The sequence below is a fragment of the Hyla sarda genome, chromosome 3 (assembly GCF_029499605.1).
Source record: "Hyla sarda isolate aHylSar1 chromosome 3, aHylSar1.hap1, whole genome shotgun sequence".
In the NCBI taxonomy this organism is placed as follows: Eukaryota; Metazoa; Chordata; class Amphibia; order Anura; family Hylidae; genus Hyla; species Hyla sarda.
In genome coordinates, this window is record NC_079191.1 from 102,390,466 (window position 1) to 102,406,618 (window position 16,153).

General features: G+C 42.3%; 1 protein-coding gene across 4 annotated transcripts in view; it reads left to right on the top strand.

Moving 5' to 3' along the window:
• Nucleotides 1-16,153, top strand: part of PLS1 (plastin 1) — a 130,706-nt gene that overhangs the window by 30,473 nt on the left and 84,080 nt on the right. For all 4 annotated transcript variants that reach the window (XM_056564806.1, XM_056564803.1, XM_056564805.1 and 1 more), the window contains one exon: nt 11,757-11,872. In XM_056564806.1, coding sequence (XP_056420781.1) covers nt 11,803-11,872 — 70 coding nt within the window. In that variant the 5' untranslated portion in view covers nt 11,757-11,802. The remainder of the gene's footprint in view (nt 1-11,756; nt 11,873-16,153) is intronic.

Below are 16,153 nucleotides of genomic sequence, written 5' to 3' on the forward strand. Positions count from 1 at the left end.
GGGTGGGAGGGGGGGAGGGGGTAACAGGGCAATTGCCCCCTGAGATTGTTGCCCCTCCTGTACTATAGCATGGTGGAGCAGAAGCTGTCAGCTGTCCCGCTCCACCACTCCCTCACATTTCTCACACACTGCTGCATTCTTGCAGTGTGAGCCACAGGGACGCCATCCATGGCAGGCCGGCGCGATGATGTCACATCGCGCCGGCGCCCGGAGATCATGTCCCCGCAGCTCTCACACTGCAAGAACTGAGCAGCGTGTGAGAAATGTGACAGCTGGAGAGAGGTGCTCGGGCACCGTATGGTACAAGGGAAATATTAAAACTTGGGGGGAGCGGTGTGCATGCACAGAAAAGGGCAAATTATATGTGAGGGGCACAGGACAGGCGGGCATTATATGTGAGGGGCACAGGACAGGGGGTATTATATATGAGAGGCACAGGACAGGGGGTATTATATATGAGGGGCACAGGACATGGGGCATTATATATGAGGGGCACAGGACATGGGGGCATTATTTGTGAGGGGCACATGTCAGGGGGAATTATATGTGAGGGGCACATGACAGGGGCCCCCCTGTCATGTGCCCATATAAAGCACTTATAATGCCCACGTGTCTTGTGCACCTCACATATAATGCCAGGACATTGGGCATTATATGTGAGGGGAACATATATATACTTTGATAAAAAAAAAGGCCCATCACAATCTTCAGCACCAGGCCCATGATGCTCTTAATCCGGCCCTGGGTGCTATATACTGCAGTGTTGTATTAATCTATTTCAATGAGCTTCTAGTAGTGCTATATACTGCAGTGTTGTATAAATCCATATCAGTAAGTTTCTAGTGGTGCTATATACTGCAGTGTAGTAGTAATCTATATCAATTAGTTTCTAGTGGTGCTATATACTGCAGCGTTGTAGTAATCTATATCAATGAGATTCTAGTGGTGCTATATACTGCAGCATTGTAGTAATCTATATCAATGAGATTCTAGTGGTGCTATATACTGCAGCGTTGTAGTAATCTATATCAATGAGATTCTAGTGGTGCTATATACTGCAGCGTTGTATAAATCCATATTATTAAGTTTCTAGTGGTGCTATATACTGCAGCGTTGTATAAGTCCATATCAGCGAGCTTCTAGTGGTGCTATATACTGCAGTTTTGTATGAATCCATATCAGTGAGCTTCTAGTAGTGCTATATACTGCAGCGTTGTATAATTTTATATCAGTAAGTTTCTAGTGGTGCTATATACTGCAGTGTTGTAGTAATCTATATCAATGAGTTTCTAGTGGTGCTATATACTGCAGTGTTGTATAAATCCATATCAGCGAGCTTCTAGTGGTGCTATATACTGCAGCGTTGTAGTAATCTATATCAAAGAGATTCTAGTGGTGCTATATACTGCAGCGTTGTAGTAATCTATAACAATGAGATTCAAGTGGTGCTATATACTGCAGCGTTGTATAAATCCATATTATTAAGTTTCTAGTGGTGCTATATACTGCAGCATTGTATAAGTCCATATCAGCGAGCTTCTAGTGGTGCTATATACTGCAGTTTTGTATGAATCCATATCAGTGAGCTTCTAGTAGTGCTATATACTGCAGCGTTGTATAATTGTATATCAGTAAGCTTCTAGTGGTGCTATATACTGCAGCGTTGTATAAGTCCATATAGACAACTCCGCAATACATGATAGACCATAGAAGGCTTGGTGCACTGGAGTAGAAGCCTAGGCTCCCCAGAGTCCATCTATAACTTTCGTATGCCCTTAATGGACATATGGTCGGGGGTTCAGGGGTTGTCATCACAAGACAATTCTCTACATTTGCTACAGGGTGATGATTATATGATAGCTGCATTGAATGTCATCTTATTGGGTCATTAACATTCCCCTGATAACAAGCCACAAAGTACATGCATAATAGAACCAAAGGTGACTATATAGCACAACTAGCAGTTTTACATAAAGACATCAACCATGATACCATGATAAACCAGTAGAAAGTCTGGGAAGACCTGTATTTAGACATGGCTTGGAAGCAAAAGATATTATCTAAATCAATATAGTATAATATTTTGGACATAAAAAAAAAAAAAAGTATAAACATTATCTACCAGCAAGAGCCTGATTAAAAGAGAAAAAAACTTTACTCACCCATAATTCCTCCAATGGTCCAGTGCTACCACTGTTCTGGTGCCCCCCACTGAAAATGCTACAATGATGTGACATATATTGCGGACATAAAACTTCAGAGATTTCTTCCTGCATGTATGGCTGATGGCTGCTTAGGCATCAGGTGAACAATGTATATGACATCATCACAGTTGGCCTGGTTGGAGACATCATAGTGACATCAGAATTACAAATGAGCAAAATATTTTATTGGCAGGTCCCAGGTTGTAAATAATTTTAAGAGAATAAAAAAAAAAAAAGCCTTTAAATAATAAGGGTATGTTCAGTATGCAAACTGATTTTTCCATTATTCTAAGGGAACTATGAAAAAAGTCACTTGAAAAAATGGCATCCATTTGCATCAGTTTACTTTAGTTTGTTTGTCTGTTAAAAGTATGGTCCCTTTTGAATCCATAGCGGAGAATAGGGGGTTGGAAGACAACGGATATGTGAACTTAGCCTTATAGAAATCATGGCTTATAAAAACACCACTAGGGGGCCCCAAACCCAGTAGCGTAGCTAGAAACCACAGGGCCCCGGTGCAAAAAATTGCCCTGGGCCCCTCTACCCCCCTGCATCAGGGCCAGACTGGGACCATAAATAGGCCCGGGCATTTTAGAATAAGCAGCCTTTTTTGGTGGGGGTCTGACTGCTGGGGCCTCCACCTATCACCTCGGTTTATGTGGCTCTCCAGCTGTTGTAAAGCTACAACTCCCATCACGCCTGGAGATTCTAAGGCTTTATGGGAGTTTTAGTTTTTCAGCAGCTGGAGAGCCACAGATTAGGGAACAGTTTCACCCATCATTACTACAGAATTTATAAGTGACTAGAGCTCTAATGGGACAGTCAGAAGAATACACAATGATATCAGTGACCTGAGTGACGTCTTCACTGTTGTCTTTCCTTTTCTTCTTCATCTGGTCCAGACGTCAGGACTTCTTCCAGCTACATCTGCTCTACAGAGTCTGACACCCGGACATCATTGATTCCTTAATCTGTTTGCAGATTTTCATCCTCTATATGAAGACAATAACCATTATAACCCTGCCAAATACTGTGCCCCACTGGATATAATACTGCCACACACTGTACCCCTGAATATAATACTGCCACACACTGTACCCCTGAATATAATACTGCCACACTGTCTCCTGAATAGAATACTGCCACACACTGTACCCTCTGAATATAACCCTGCTGTACACTGACACTGTACCCTCTAAATATAACCCTGCCACACACTGTGCCCATAAAAATAATAATGTCACACACTGTTTCTTTTCAGTTTAGCTGGATCCCACTCCTGCACTGTCCCTAAGTCTTTCTCCCGACTCCTCCGTTCCCCCCCCCCCCAGAATCTTAAATCCTCTCCAAAAGGCTGTTAGAACATGATAGAGGTTGAAGTTGTGCAACAGCTGGAGAGCAACAATATTCCCCAACCCATCAGTGGTGTATTTTACTTTGTGCTGCCCTAGGCTGACTCATACCCAATCGCCCCCTGGCCCCCTACCTTTCCGCTTTGACGTACAGCATATGTAAGTATGATAGGTGTGTATATGACTGGTATATGTATGATGGATGTGAGTATAATAAATGAATGTATGTATGATAGATATGTACATGTATGATAGATGTGTGTATCTGCGATAGATGGATGTATGCATGATAGATGTGTGTATGGTAGATGTGTCTATGTATGATAGATCACACATCTATCATACATCTATTATACACACACATCTATCATACAAACATCCACCATACATACATACACACACATCTATCATACACACATCATTGATACACACACATCTATCATCCATACATCCATCATACATACACACAAATCATACATACATCTATCATACATACACACATTTATCATACACACATCTATCATACATACATACACACATTGTATATACATCTATCATACATACATGTGTTTATCATACACACATCATACACACATCTATCATACCTACACACCTCTATCATACACCCATCTATCATGCATACACACATTTATCATACATACACACATCTATCATACACACATCTATCATACATACACATCATACATACATACATCATACATATACACATTTATCATACACACATTATACATATACACATCATTGATACACAACACATCTATCATACAAACATCCATCATACATACACACATCTATCATGCATACATACACACATCATACATCCATCATACATACACACATCATATATATATTGTACATCAATCATACATACACATATCTATTATACATCCATCATACATACACACATCTATCATACACACATAATTAATACACACACATCTATCATACATACATCCATCATACATACATCTACCATACATACACACATCTATCATACACATTTACATACACACATTTACCATACATACACACATTTACATACACACATCTATCATACATACATACATTTACATAAACACATCTATCATACATACATCATACATACACATGCATACATACATCTATCCCCCACATTAGGCTTGCAGTATGTTCCCCCACATTAGGTGCAAAATAGTCCCCCACATTAAGTGCAATATAGTCCCCCACATTATGTTGGCAGTATGTTCCCCCACATTAGGTGCAATATAGTCCCCCACATTATGCTGGCAGTATAGTTCCCCCACATTAGGTGCAATATAGTCCCCCACATTAGGCTGGCAGTATAGTTCCCCCACATTAGGTGCAATATAGTCCCCCACATTAGGCTTGCAGTATGTTCCCCCACATTAGGTGCAATATAGTCCCCCACATTAGGCTGGCAGTATGTTCCCCACATTAGGCTGGCAGTATAGTCCCCCAAATTATGTTGGCAGTATAGTTCGCCCACATTAGGTGCTGTATGTTCCCCCACATTAGGCTGGCAGTATAGTCCCCCAAATTACGTTGGCAGTATGTTCCCCCACAGGTATACAGCCTCCAGCCATAAAGTATGGCTGGAGGCTGTATGCCTGTGTACTGCCCCATTTCAGTGTTCCGACCACCGCTCCGGCCATAGCAGGACCGGAGGATCGGTGGTCAGAACACTGAAGGGACGCGCCGCTGGTAAACACTTACCTACTACCAGCGCGCGCGTCCTTGCTTCTTCTCTTCTGCTCTGCGCTCGGTTGCCATGGGCACACGCATGGGACGCCAGTGACGTCGCTGCGTGCGCCTGCTCCCGGCAGTCCCCGCGTTTTTAAAGTAAACGCGGGCCGCAGGGACTTCAGAGGCATCCTTGTGTTCCGAAAGCATCTTTCGGGAACACAGGGATGTCCTAAGGCAAAAACACCCGGCGGGCCGGGTAAATGCGCTCCGCGGGCCGCATGTGGCCCGCGGGCCGTAGTTTGAGGACCCCTGGCCTAGAGCATCAGGAGTTGTAGATACAATCCACAATGTATGACTATATATATATTGGGGATTCTGGAATCTTTAATAGACTACAGTTGCTGCTTGAAAACATTAAATAATTCATAACACTATACTTCTATGATGACTACATGGACAACACCTCTATTTTAACCTTTTTCAGCCACTGTTTCTCTTTCATCATATTGTATATATTCTTGTAAAAGCTTTTGTTACATTACTTTGTGTTGCACATACAGTGGTAGATGTGCTGACTTAGGTATTTCTTGCATTATAGATGAATGAGCATAGTAAAGCTCACAGTAGAACAGCATTTGCTATTGAAAGCCTTTATGGTCTTTGCAGTGTTATTTCTTACAATACAGTATAATGCTACTAGTTACATTCTCCAAATTACATTGTCTAAGGCTTGAAAAAATATAAAATTGAAAAAAAAGATTATGGCCACACAACACAATGCAGGTTGTATTATTTCTATAAGCTACAAATAGATATACAGACCTTTTCTATTCTGAAAGGTTACATACTTGGCAGTGACAGGACTTTGGACGCAGATGCTTATCCATGCATTTATTTGTTGTGCAGACACTGATAGAGACTTAGGTAATAAACTGTTCCCATCTGGTAAATGACATTATTTACACTTGCAACAAGATGTGGAAAATGTAATAATTGTTTTCACTGTGAGAGAAATTGCCACAGCACATATTGTCTGAAGGTAAAAATAGGTACGGAAGTATTACCTATTATTGAAGTATGTGGTAGTCTTGTACAGATGTAGTACAAACTATAGTGGTATAAAAATGTCCTACTTGTGGTTTGCAGAGGAAACACTCAACTATGATGTTTTGGCATCCCTGAAGTTACTTTGTTTTAGTGGAATGTCAAATGAAAAAAAATCTACTCTTTCGGGGGATACATAAGTTGTCCATTCATCTGGTGTATACGTCTTTCACCATCTTCCAGTGTTTACATTGTTGAGTGTTAGAAAACATATGGCTCTTCGGTTTCTTTTTCTCTGGCATGGAAACAGCTTGCTGAAGTGGAGATCTGTCCTTTTTTTTATCTGCAGTTGAGGACTAGACAAATTAAAGTCTTCCCCTTTAGGCTAGGCTTGCAGGACCACTTTGGTTGCGACACAGGTCGTTTGAACAAACAACTCTTTGTCACAATCCAGGATCGTGCAGCATTACAGCTGATGTAAGCAAATGGGGTCTTCTTGCAACTCAAAAGTGGACGCAACCACAAATCCATCTTGGATGGATTTCTGGAGATTGTTGGGTAGGTGTTGCATCCACTTGTAGGTTGCAATGCTACCCAATTCAAGTACATTAGCTACAATGCAACACAGCCTAAAGAGTGACACAACAATCTTTGGTCACAAGATGTGTGTTGCAGCCAAGGTTACCATACAGGAGCATTGCTAGGTCTCCTAAAACCATAGGTGTATCAATCTAAGGGCAGAGCCACAAAGACAAGGAGCCAAACAGGGCAGAACCACTCAATGTCGCATGACGCTACATAAATTTGCTCTGCGGACATGGGTTAAAGGGAGGGGTCAGCCTTATTGGCTTGTGCCCCATGTTCCAACATAGCCAGCGATTGGCTGTCAGCTGATGCTACTTTAAGCCAGAGAACACAGGGTACTAGCCAGGAAATCTACAGCTGTAGGTTGAATATGCATTAATATTAGACATTAATTCCTCGCTTAGTCAGCAGATCCTCACTCTCTCTATGAAGACAATAATTAAAGGGATATTCCAGGATTTTTTTTTATTTGACTATGCCACAGGCGCTGTAAAGTTGGTGTAGTTCATAATATAGTGTCTGTACCTGTGTTTCATGGTGGTCTCGCAATTCTTCTGTCATTTTTGACTCAACATTTTTTTTTTTATCAGCATACAAAATGACTGTCATCTCAGGTTTTCCCAGGTTGCACTGTGGTATTCGACATTGAATCACAAGTCAAAACATCTTGGACTACTTCCCCACCCAGCTCCACCATGCTGGTTTCCCTCTATGTCTCCCTATGTCACCCTATGCACAAATTACTGCTGTAGATAGAATGTATGTCCATTCTAAGAGACAATGAAGACAGTAGTACAGTACAATAGGTGAGTCCATACATCTGATTAGCTGCAGAGCTAATATGTCTCTTGTTACATGCAGCCTGATGCTGCTCTTCTGGCTAGTAAGAGCTGACGGGGAGAAAACAAGACAGACTGTAGTTGTATCACTTATGAAATACTTTAGCGTGACTGATGTGGGAAAAAAAGACCTATATCACTGATATATCGCTTGCTGCACTTACATAGGAATCAGAACAAGTGCAGTGATGACAATCTGTCCCCTTTGTCTCTGCAGAGAAGAGAAATAAAACTGAAGTTAGCAGACATGTATGATGCATACACTAAAACCACAAGCAAAAATGATATTTTCTGTGTGTGCAATAATCACAATACAATGATTTGGCTAAAACAAGTTCTTAAGAAAAAAATCAGTTTTCTCAGGCCTTTTAACTTAGTACATTATTTGTATGGCTAAAAAAAGAAACATGTCCCTCCAGCTCAGCCTGTTATTTTTAAGTATTCAACAACAAACTTGAATATTTTTTTTTTCATTTTAGGGATACATTTCCTTGCAAACTTCCCAAGCTTTGATCTTGAAGTTTACAGCTTTTCAAACTATTTTCTTCTATGAAATAGTCCCTGCTATTATTACTTTTTATCACGGCTGAATAAATGACAATCTGATAATGTTTCTCCATGTGGTTCTGCATGTCCCTTATCCATCACGTTGCTATTTGACATGCAGGCATCATAACCTTGTACTCTGACTTGTAGCGAAAAGAGATATTATGATTATTACAGTTTTTGATGTTAAAGTATTTAAAAATAATGTTCTAAACTTGGCTGATACACATCAGTTTTTGATAATAAAAAATGCCAGTTTATGCAGCAAATGCTTAATGTAATTGTAATGTCTGAACTTTATTGTTTGGATGTTAAAATAAGATGTTTCTCTGCATTGTTCTGCATTTAGTAATACCAACCTGCAGTGCAGTAAGTCATGGTTTTTACAGCTGTTTTGCAAGTTTGTGAATGGGGCCTAACATTTTTGTAATTTAAAGGAAAAATATCTATTCTCTGTGTTACAGGGGTATTCCAATTTTGGAAAGTGATAGCATCTTACTACACTATACCATCATCTTATGATCAATGGAAGGACCACCATAATTAAAAAAAAGGGGCTAATATGCTGGTGTAGTCCTACATCCACAACTAAATTTGCCCCACACATCTGTGCTTTCAGCCACCTCACTGTGCAGGGAGCTTCATCCTGCTCCAGACACTTGAATGAGATTGACCTGCGCTGTTGCACCTTCATATTTAGGATTAGTCTGGGGGTCCTCGAAGTTGGATACCCACAACAATAAAATATGCTTTTGCAAAACCTAGGTTTTTGATAGAGAGGTTTGGCTTAGACTTGTTATGCTACCTGTGAAGACAACATCTATACATATGTCTATTAGGGCAGATAGATGCCATAGAAGAATATCACTAATTTGAAACCATGTACTGTGAGTCAACATAGAATAACCCTGGCAGACTAGAGCCATCATTCATTTGAATTGCCTTCATGTAATAGGATATTACAGTGGCCATTGGCAGAATTGATATATTGGGCTAGAATGCCAGGAGGTGAACCCACAGCAATCACTCAACCACCCACAAGCTGCAAATTGATAGCTTAGACGACCCTTAAAGGGGTATTCAGGGTTTTTACAAAGGATAGGGGATAAGATGTATGATCGCAGGGGTCCCACCACTGGGGACCCCCGCCATCTCTGTGCAGCCCCCAACATTCTGTGCCGGTCACTGCTTCCAAGACGGGGATGTGACGTCACAGTCACGCCCCCTAGTGACATCACACCACGTCCCCTCTATTCATGTCTAGACCCCTCCCATAGACATGAATGGAGGGGGCGTAGTGTGACATCACTAGGGGGCATGACCATCACGTCCCCGTCTCGGAAGCAGCGCCCGACACAGAATGCTGGGGGCTGCACCGAGATCGCGGGGGTCCCCAGCGGCGGGACCCCTGCGATCATACATCTTATCCCCTGTCCTTTGGATAGGGGATAAGATGTATAAACCCGGAATACCCCTTTAAGAGCTACTGAGAAATATCCCCTCCTACATGCTAAAATTCAAGTATAATAGTCTCTGACATTCTATTATCCTCGTGTCACATTTTGAAGTGTCTAAGAAACACAACTATACATAATTGTGTGGAAGACCTTTCCAAGCTTCAGCTACCCCTGTACCTGTCTGTGACAGAACAATATAGCAACCTGTGATTTTCCTTTGCCTGACTGACTAGACTGAATTTACATGTGATGTACAGCACTGTGCAAAAGTTTTTAGCAGGTATGGAGAAAATCCTGCAAAGTAAGATGCCTTCCATTAGGAAGGAATTGGATATGCTGTAAACCATTTTTCTGCAGCAGGAAAACGACCCCAAACATACAGCCAACATGATGAAGAACTATCTTGAAAGAAGCTCTGTAAGTGATAATATGGCCCCCCAGAGTCCTAATCTCAAAAATGTTGAGCCTGTCTGGGATTATATGACGAGACAGAAGGATTTGAGCATGCCTACATCCACAGATGATATGTGGCTTGTTCTCCAAGATGTTTATTTTTTAAAGTTTACTCCACAGCCGTCAGGGACTCCTGCAGTGCTGCGGTACTACTACTACTCCCATCATGGAACATACTCTTTTCCATGATGGGAGTAGTAGTTCCCCCGGCTGCAGGAGTCTGCAGGTGGCTTTGGTGACTACAGTAGCGCTTGTACTACTACTGCCATCATGGAATAGAGTCTGTTCCCATAGAACAGACACTGTGCCATGATGGGAGCAGAAGTAGATGATGGCTCCTGCCAGAGAAGCGGCACCATTGCGCTACGTTCCCGACCAGCTCCCTGTAAAATCACTGAACATCACTGTATAATTTTAAATACCCCGCCAAATAGCGTGAATGGCCAGTCGGGGGATGCCATTCAGGGCTCCTGGCGGGGAATATAAATATCAAGTGCAGTTAGCGGGTCTCAGAAGTGAGACCTGGTGCAGTCGGTCCCTTAGCCCCCTGTACTACCATCCCCAACATGGAACAGACTCTGTTCTATGATGGGAGTAGTAGTACAAGCGCTACTGTAGTCACCATAGCCACCCGCAGACTTCTGCAGCTGGGAGAACTACTACTCCCCTTATGGAAACAAATCTTTTCCGTAATGGGAGTAATAGTAACCTCTGCTGCAGAAGCCTGTGGGCAGCTGTCAAATGGCTTTTTCACCAATATAAAAACCGTATACAGTTTTTATAATGCACAATTTTGCACATGTGTTTGCAAAATCGTGATTGAATTTAGCCTTAGAAGTCCTTCCTTTATAGTTCTCATTCCTTTTGATTATACTTCTGGCTTTGGCTCAAAATTGCAGCCTAAACCTGTACAATGCCTTTAACGGTAGCAGTATTTGGATTTGTAGGTTTAGATTAAATAAGGTTTTAGCTAATGTTTAGATGGCAATTTAATAGGAATAAAAACAATAATGTTATCATCTATTATAGAAGCATACTGTATTTGTGCGCTCACAGTGCTCCTCACATTCAGTAAATGATGAAAGATACAGTAATTTTTGTTACCCAGTAATATTTCAGCAGTAACCATAAAGCCATACTAAATGTAAAGTCTATATTATATTCATTTTCTGTGCACTTGTCTGTAGTGTTCATTAATGGAATTTACTGATAGCAAGTCCAGAAAAATATCTACCTCTATGACAATACTTTATGTTAATTATCTCCAGTTCTGAGAACCAGCTGAATCATTTACATATTTATCTGTAGATTGTATGTCTGTGAATACTATTAGCACTTTTATAAGCTTCTATGTAATACGTTTTGTACCTTAGGTTATTGGTCCATTATGTGACACTATTACCAGTTGTTGGGTATTAGCATATTACCTGCTTGTCCAGTTATTGTTTAAGAATCAGACAAGCATTCCTAACATAACTGGTCCATCCACAACAATTGTGTTGTATCCATAGCCACTGGTAACTCTAACATGAAAGTGTAAAGATGTCACATTCTTCCCTTCTTCATTGTTAGGTCCCAAGAATAACCTCTTGAGATCTCCACCGGACTGTCATAAGACATGGCTAACAATACAATCACCATATCAAGAGAGGAACTTGAAGATCTCAAGGAAGCTTTTGATAAAGTTGGTAAGTGCAGCTTAACTTTGTTGATGCGAAAGAAATCCAAAATATCCTGTGGATTCAGAACTTGTAGAACATATTATAGTATGTTTCTATTAAAGAATCAAGTATATAATGTGTGTTTGGATAGATCAGTGCTTCCTTTATGTTTGTTGTTGTGTTATTCTTTTTTTTGTAAATGTAATGCACAAAGAAATAAATTGACAATATTATGACTAGAACAAAAGAAACAATATATGGGGGAACGGGTGTGATGTGTGGTAGCGGGGTGTGATGAGGGCAGATGTTGTTACCCTAGGGGAAGATGGCATTAACCCCTTGTATTCGTGATGCCAGGGCGTGGTTTAGTCTATAACCACCTGAAGATATACCACTAGATCCTGGGCTAGGCACGGGGGCAATAAAGACTCCGACGCCAAGTAGGTAGCTTTACTGAGTAGACAGTTAGTAAAGTCTATACAGTTCAGCCATGGCCCAAGGAGGTGACTCAGCGACTTTAAGGGCTTGCTGGGTCTTGTAGTAGGACTGGACATTTGAATGCAGACCATGCTGACTAGACAGATGACAGGGACTGACTTGACTTGACTCATAAAGCTGTGACTTTAGCTTACTTGAATTGATGGTGGTTGCAGGACTGGACTTAGGTCTCCAACACTCTGGACACACACACTAGGCACGACTGCACTGCACCTCAGCTTAGCAGAAGAGCAGAGCTCAAAGAGAGAGAAGCTCCATCCAAGGCTTATATGGGGGAGACTAGCAGGGAGCCCATAGGTCACTCTTGGGATCACCTGGTCACTGGTACCTCCTGGGTATTAATCACATGACGTATCACATGGTATAACTCTTAAAGCAACATTACATTTTATAACACTTTACATGGTAAAACATATTTACAATGGGGAAACAAGTGCAGGGGGCCTTGAAGGAGGCTGCCTGACAGGACAGCAGGAGCACGGGGCAACATCTCCTGTACTGGACCACCACACTAGTGTAATCCATTGCTTAAAGGGGTAGTCCAGTGGTGAAAAACTTATCCCCTATCCTAAGGATAGGGGATAAGTTTGAGATCGCGGGGGGTCCGACCGCTGGGGCCCCTGCGTTCTCTCTGTAAGGGGCCCCGGCTCTTCGCCGAGATAGCGGGTGTCGACCCCAGCATGAGGCGGCGGCTGACACGCCCCCTCAATACATCTCAACTGCAGAGCCGGAGATTGCCGAAGGCAGCGCTTCGGCTCTGCCATAGAGTTGTATTGAGGGGGCGTGTCGGCCGCCGCCTCGTTCGGAGGTAGACACGCCCCCTTCCCGCGGGCTGTCGGGGCTCCGTACAGGAGATCGCAGGGGGCCCCAGCGGTCGGACCCCCCGCGATCTGCAACTTATCCCCTATCCTTAGGAGAGGGGATAAGTTGCTCACCACTGGACTACTCCTTTAAGGATTTTGTAAAAAAAAAAAAAAAGCTCTAGACCTGGTGAGGTTTTTAATGCAGCTACGGAAAAAATGTATAACAGTAAATTCCCAACAGCAACTGATGCTATACTTCCACTCAATGTAGCAAATCTGCTTTCGAGAATGTTTCCCTGATTTGCATCTTAAATTTGTTTCAGAGTCATACAGAATGGATCCATCCACTGTGCCATAAAGGGTTGTCTCACTACCTATCCTGTGGATAGGTGATAAATGTTTGAATGCTGGGGATCTGACTGCCAGGACCCCTTGAGAGAAGGACGCAGTAGTGGTGTACCTGTATGGCCACCACATTTATTGTCTATAGGACTAACAGTGATAGCTAAGTGCTGTATTTAGCTAACTCTATCAGTCTCAAAGTGCAAATACTCTGTACGGTGTCAGTTTGCAATTTGGGCCTAACAAATAGCCAAGTGAATATCAAATGCCTGAAGAGCAAGATAAGCAGCACTTAGTATCAGCTCTAGTATCAAAATGAAGTGAATGGGTTATATATAGGATCTTTAGGACAATAATAAATTGTATAATTTTATAAAGTAAGGAAACCTAGTAAATGCATTGCTGTCCTCAGAGCTATCTCTTAGTAACAATTGTAAGTGCTATAGTACTTGAACTGTAATAAATATATAGCACAACTCACATTTCACAGGTGGCTGGGTGGACCCTTCTAGTTGTTGACATTACATCAGTGTTGTAGGTGCAACCTCCTAGTAAGCTTGTGTCTAAATAAGGGCAGGACTCATATCCAAGGTGGATATATGCAACACCATAATAAACATTATGTACAGCACCTCCACCCAGGACACCTTCATGGAAACTGATGGAACTTTAAAGGGGTACTCCGCCCCTAGACATCTTATCCCCTATCCAAATTGCGGGGGGTCCGAGCGTTGGGACCCTCCCCGATCTCCTGAACGGGGCCCCGGCAGTCTGCCGGAAGGGGCCGTTCCGACCCCCACAGGAAGCCTTTGTATAGGGGATAAGTTATTTTTTACTACAGAACTCCTTTAATGTGATTGAAAAAACGGCCACTAGGTGGCTCTACTCTATTCCCTGCCACAAGTCAAACAGTTTGTTTGGTCTCCTTCTGGGAGGCACAGCTCTTGTAGGCTTCGGTGACATGGTGACTGTTGGGGAACACCCTCTTTTTCCTTTCAGGAGCTCAAACAATGTGAGCTAGGGGAAAGGTATGATGCAGAGCTTTTTAAAGCTTGGAAAAAAAGTTAAGGGCAGGAGGGGTGTTAGGAGTAGTTAGGGAACATAATCTGAGTTAGTTGAGAAAAAAATGGTTTGAATAAAGCATAAAATAAAGCATACAGCAGCTGATAAGTACTGGAAGGGTTAAGATTTTTAAATAGAATTAAATTTACAAATCTGTTTCACTTTCTGGCACCAGGTGAGCTGAAAATTTTTTGTTTTCCACCGGAGTACCCCTTTAATGTGCAGGATAGATACTGGATTTTCAGAATTTCGATTAAAGTCTGAGCTGTATTATTCTTATGTATGATGTATACATTATGTAAAAAACTTCTTATATAGTGTGACACTTGCAAGGAAATGATTATTTGATTTGAAATGAAACATTTCCTTTTATGGAAGAAACAGCCTGGGTTCATTGTACTTTGATCAGATACAGTGCGGTAAAGTACAGGCAATATAAGAAAGACTTGACTGTCCTGACATCTGTAGTAAATACTTCTTAAAAAGCAGAAAATAGTTAATTCACCACCTCACACAAAGTTAAAGATTGGTAAAACCCATTCCTGATTATGCCTCTCTGATGTATCCACCATTAGCTCCCTGTTCACATTGGTGTCATGTTTTGTTATGTAGGTTTCCATAGAAAGGGTCTGTCACAGACAAGGATGAGAGTGCTGCTCTATCTGAGGAAAAAAGCAGGCACTTTTTTTCTATACCCCTTTTTAAACCTGAAACCATGGACCCAGTGTGAACTGAACCAAAGGGTGTATTAACACGGTGGAATTGTGCAGTACATCTCAGTAATGTGCCCTGTCAAATGTTAAAGAGTACCTGTAATCATCTAAACTTTCCCTGAACCCCCTTCCCATCTGTCCCCTTCTCTAACTATGCCTATCCCTGTGTTTATTGAGGTTTAAAACGCTGTGGAAATACCTTTTTTTTTATCCCTCTTCATTAGCTCAGGAACAGTCTTTCTGAGGGGTGGAAGGAGGCGGTCCCGGCAGGCATGATGTCACATGAAGTTTGGCTGGGACTCTGCTTCTGCCAGTCTTCCTGTATGCTGCTCTCCCTCTGCGGCAGTGTTTCCCAACCAGGGCACCTCCAGCTGTTGCAAAACTACAACTCCCAGCATGCCCAGACAGCCAACAGCTGTCCAGACATGCTGGGAGTTGCAGTTTTGCAACAGCTGGAGGCACCCTGGTTGGGAAACACTGCTCTGCAGTGTGCATACAGACTAAGTACAGGTGAGGGATGGCATCCTCTGTCTCTCTCTCTCCTGTGTCTCTCTGCACTAAAAAGTCAATGCTGAGAACCAGGGGCTGAGGGAGCAATTACAGAGGCAGTAATTAAGATGAATGTCAGGGGGGGGGGGGGCACAGAGCAGGGAGTGCAGTGGGATAATACAAAGTATAAGATAACGTGTGGTGAGGGGCAGGGAGAACACAGAGCAGGGGGGAGGGGGAGGTGACTGGCTGTTATATGAGAGGCATGTGCAGGCTTGTAGCTCACAGGCTGGGAGCGAGTCCTTAGCTGAGAGCATTGAACTTCCGGTGGAAGGACCAGAGCCATTTCAGCATTAGTCCTAAAAGCTGTACACTTACTATGAAAAGCATAGGATGCTGCT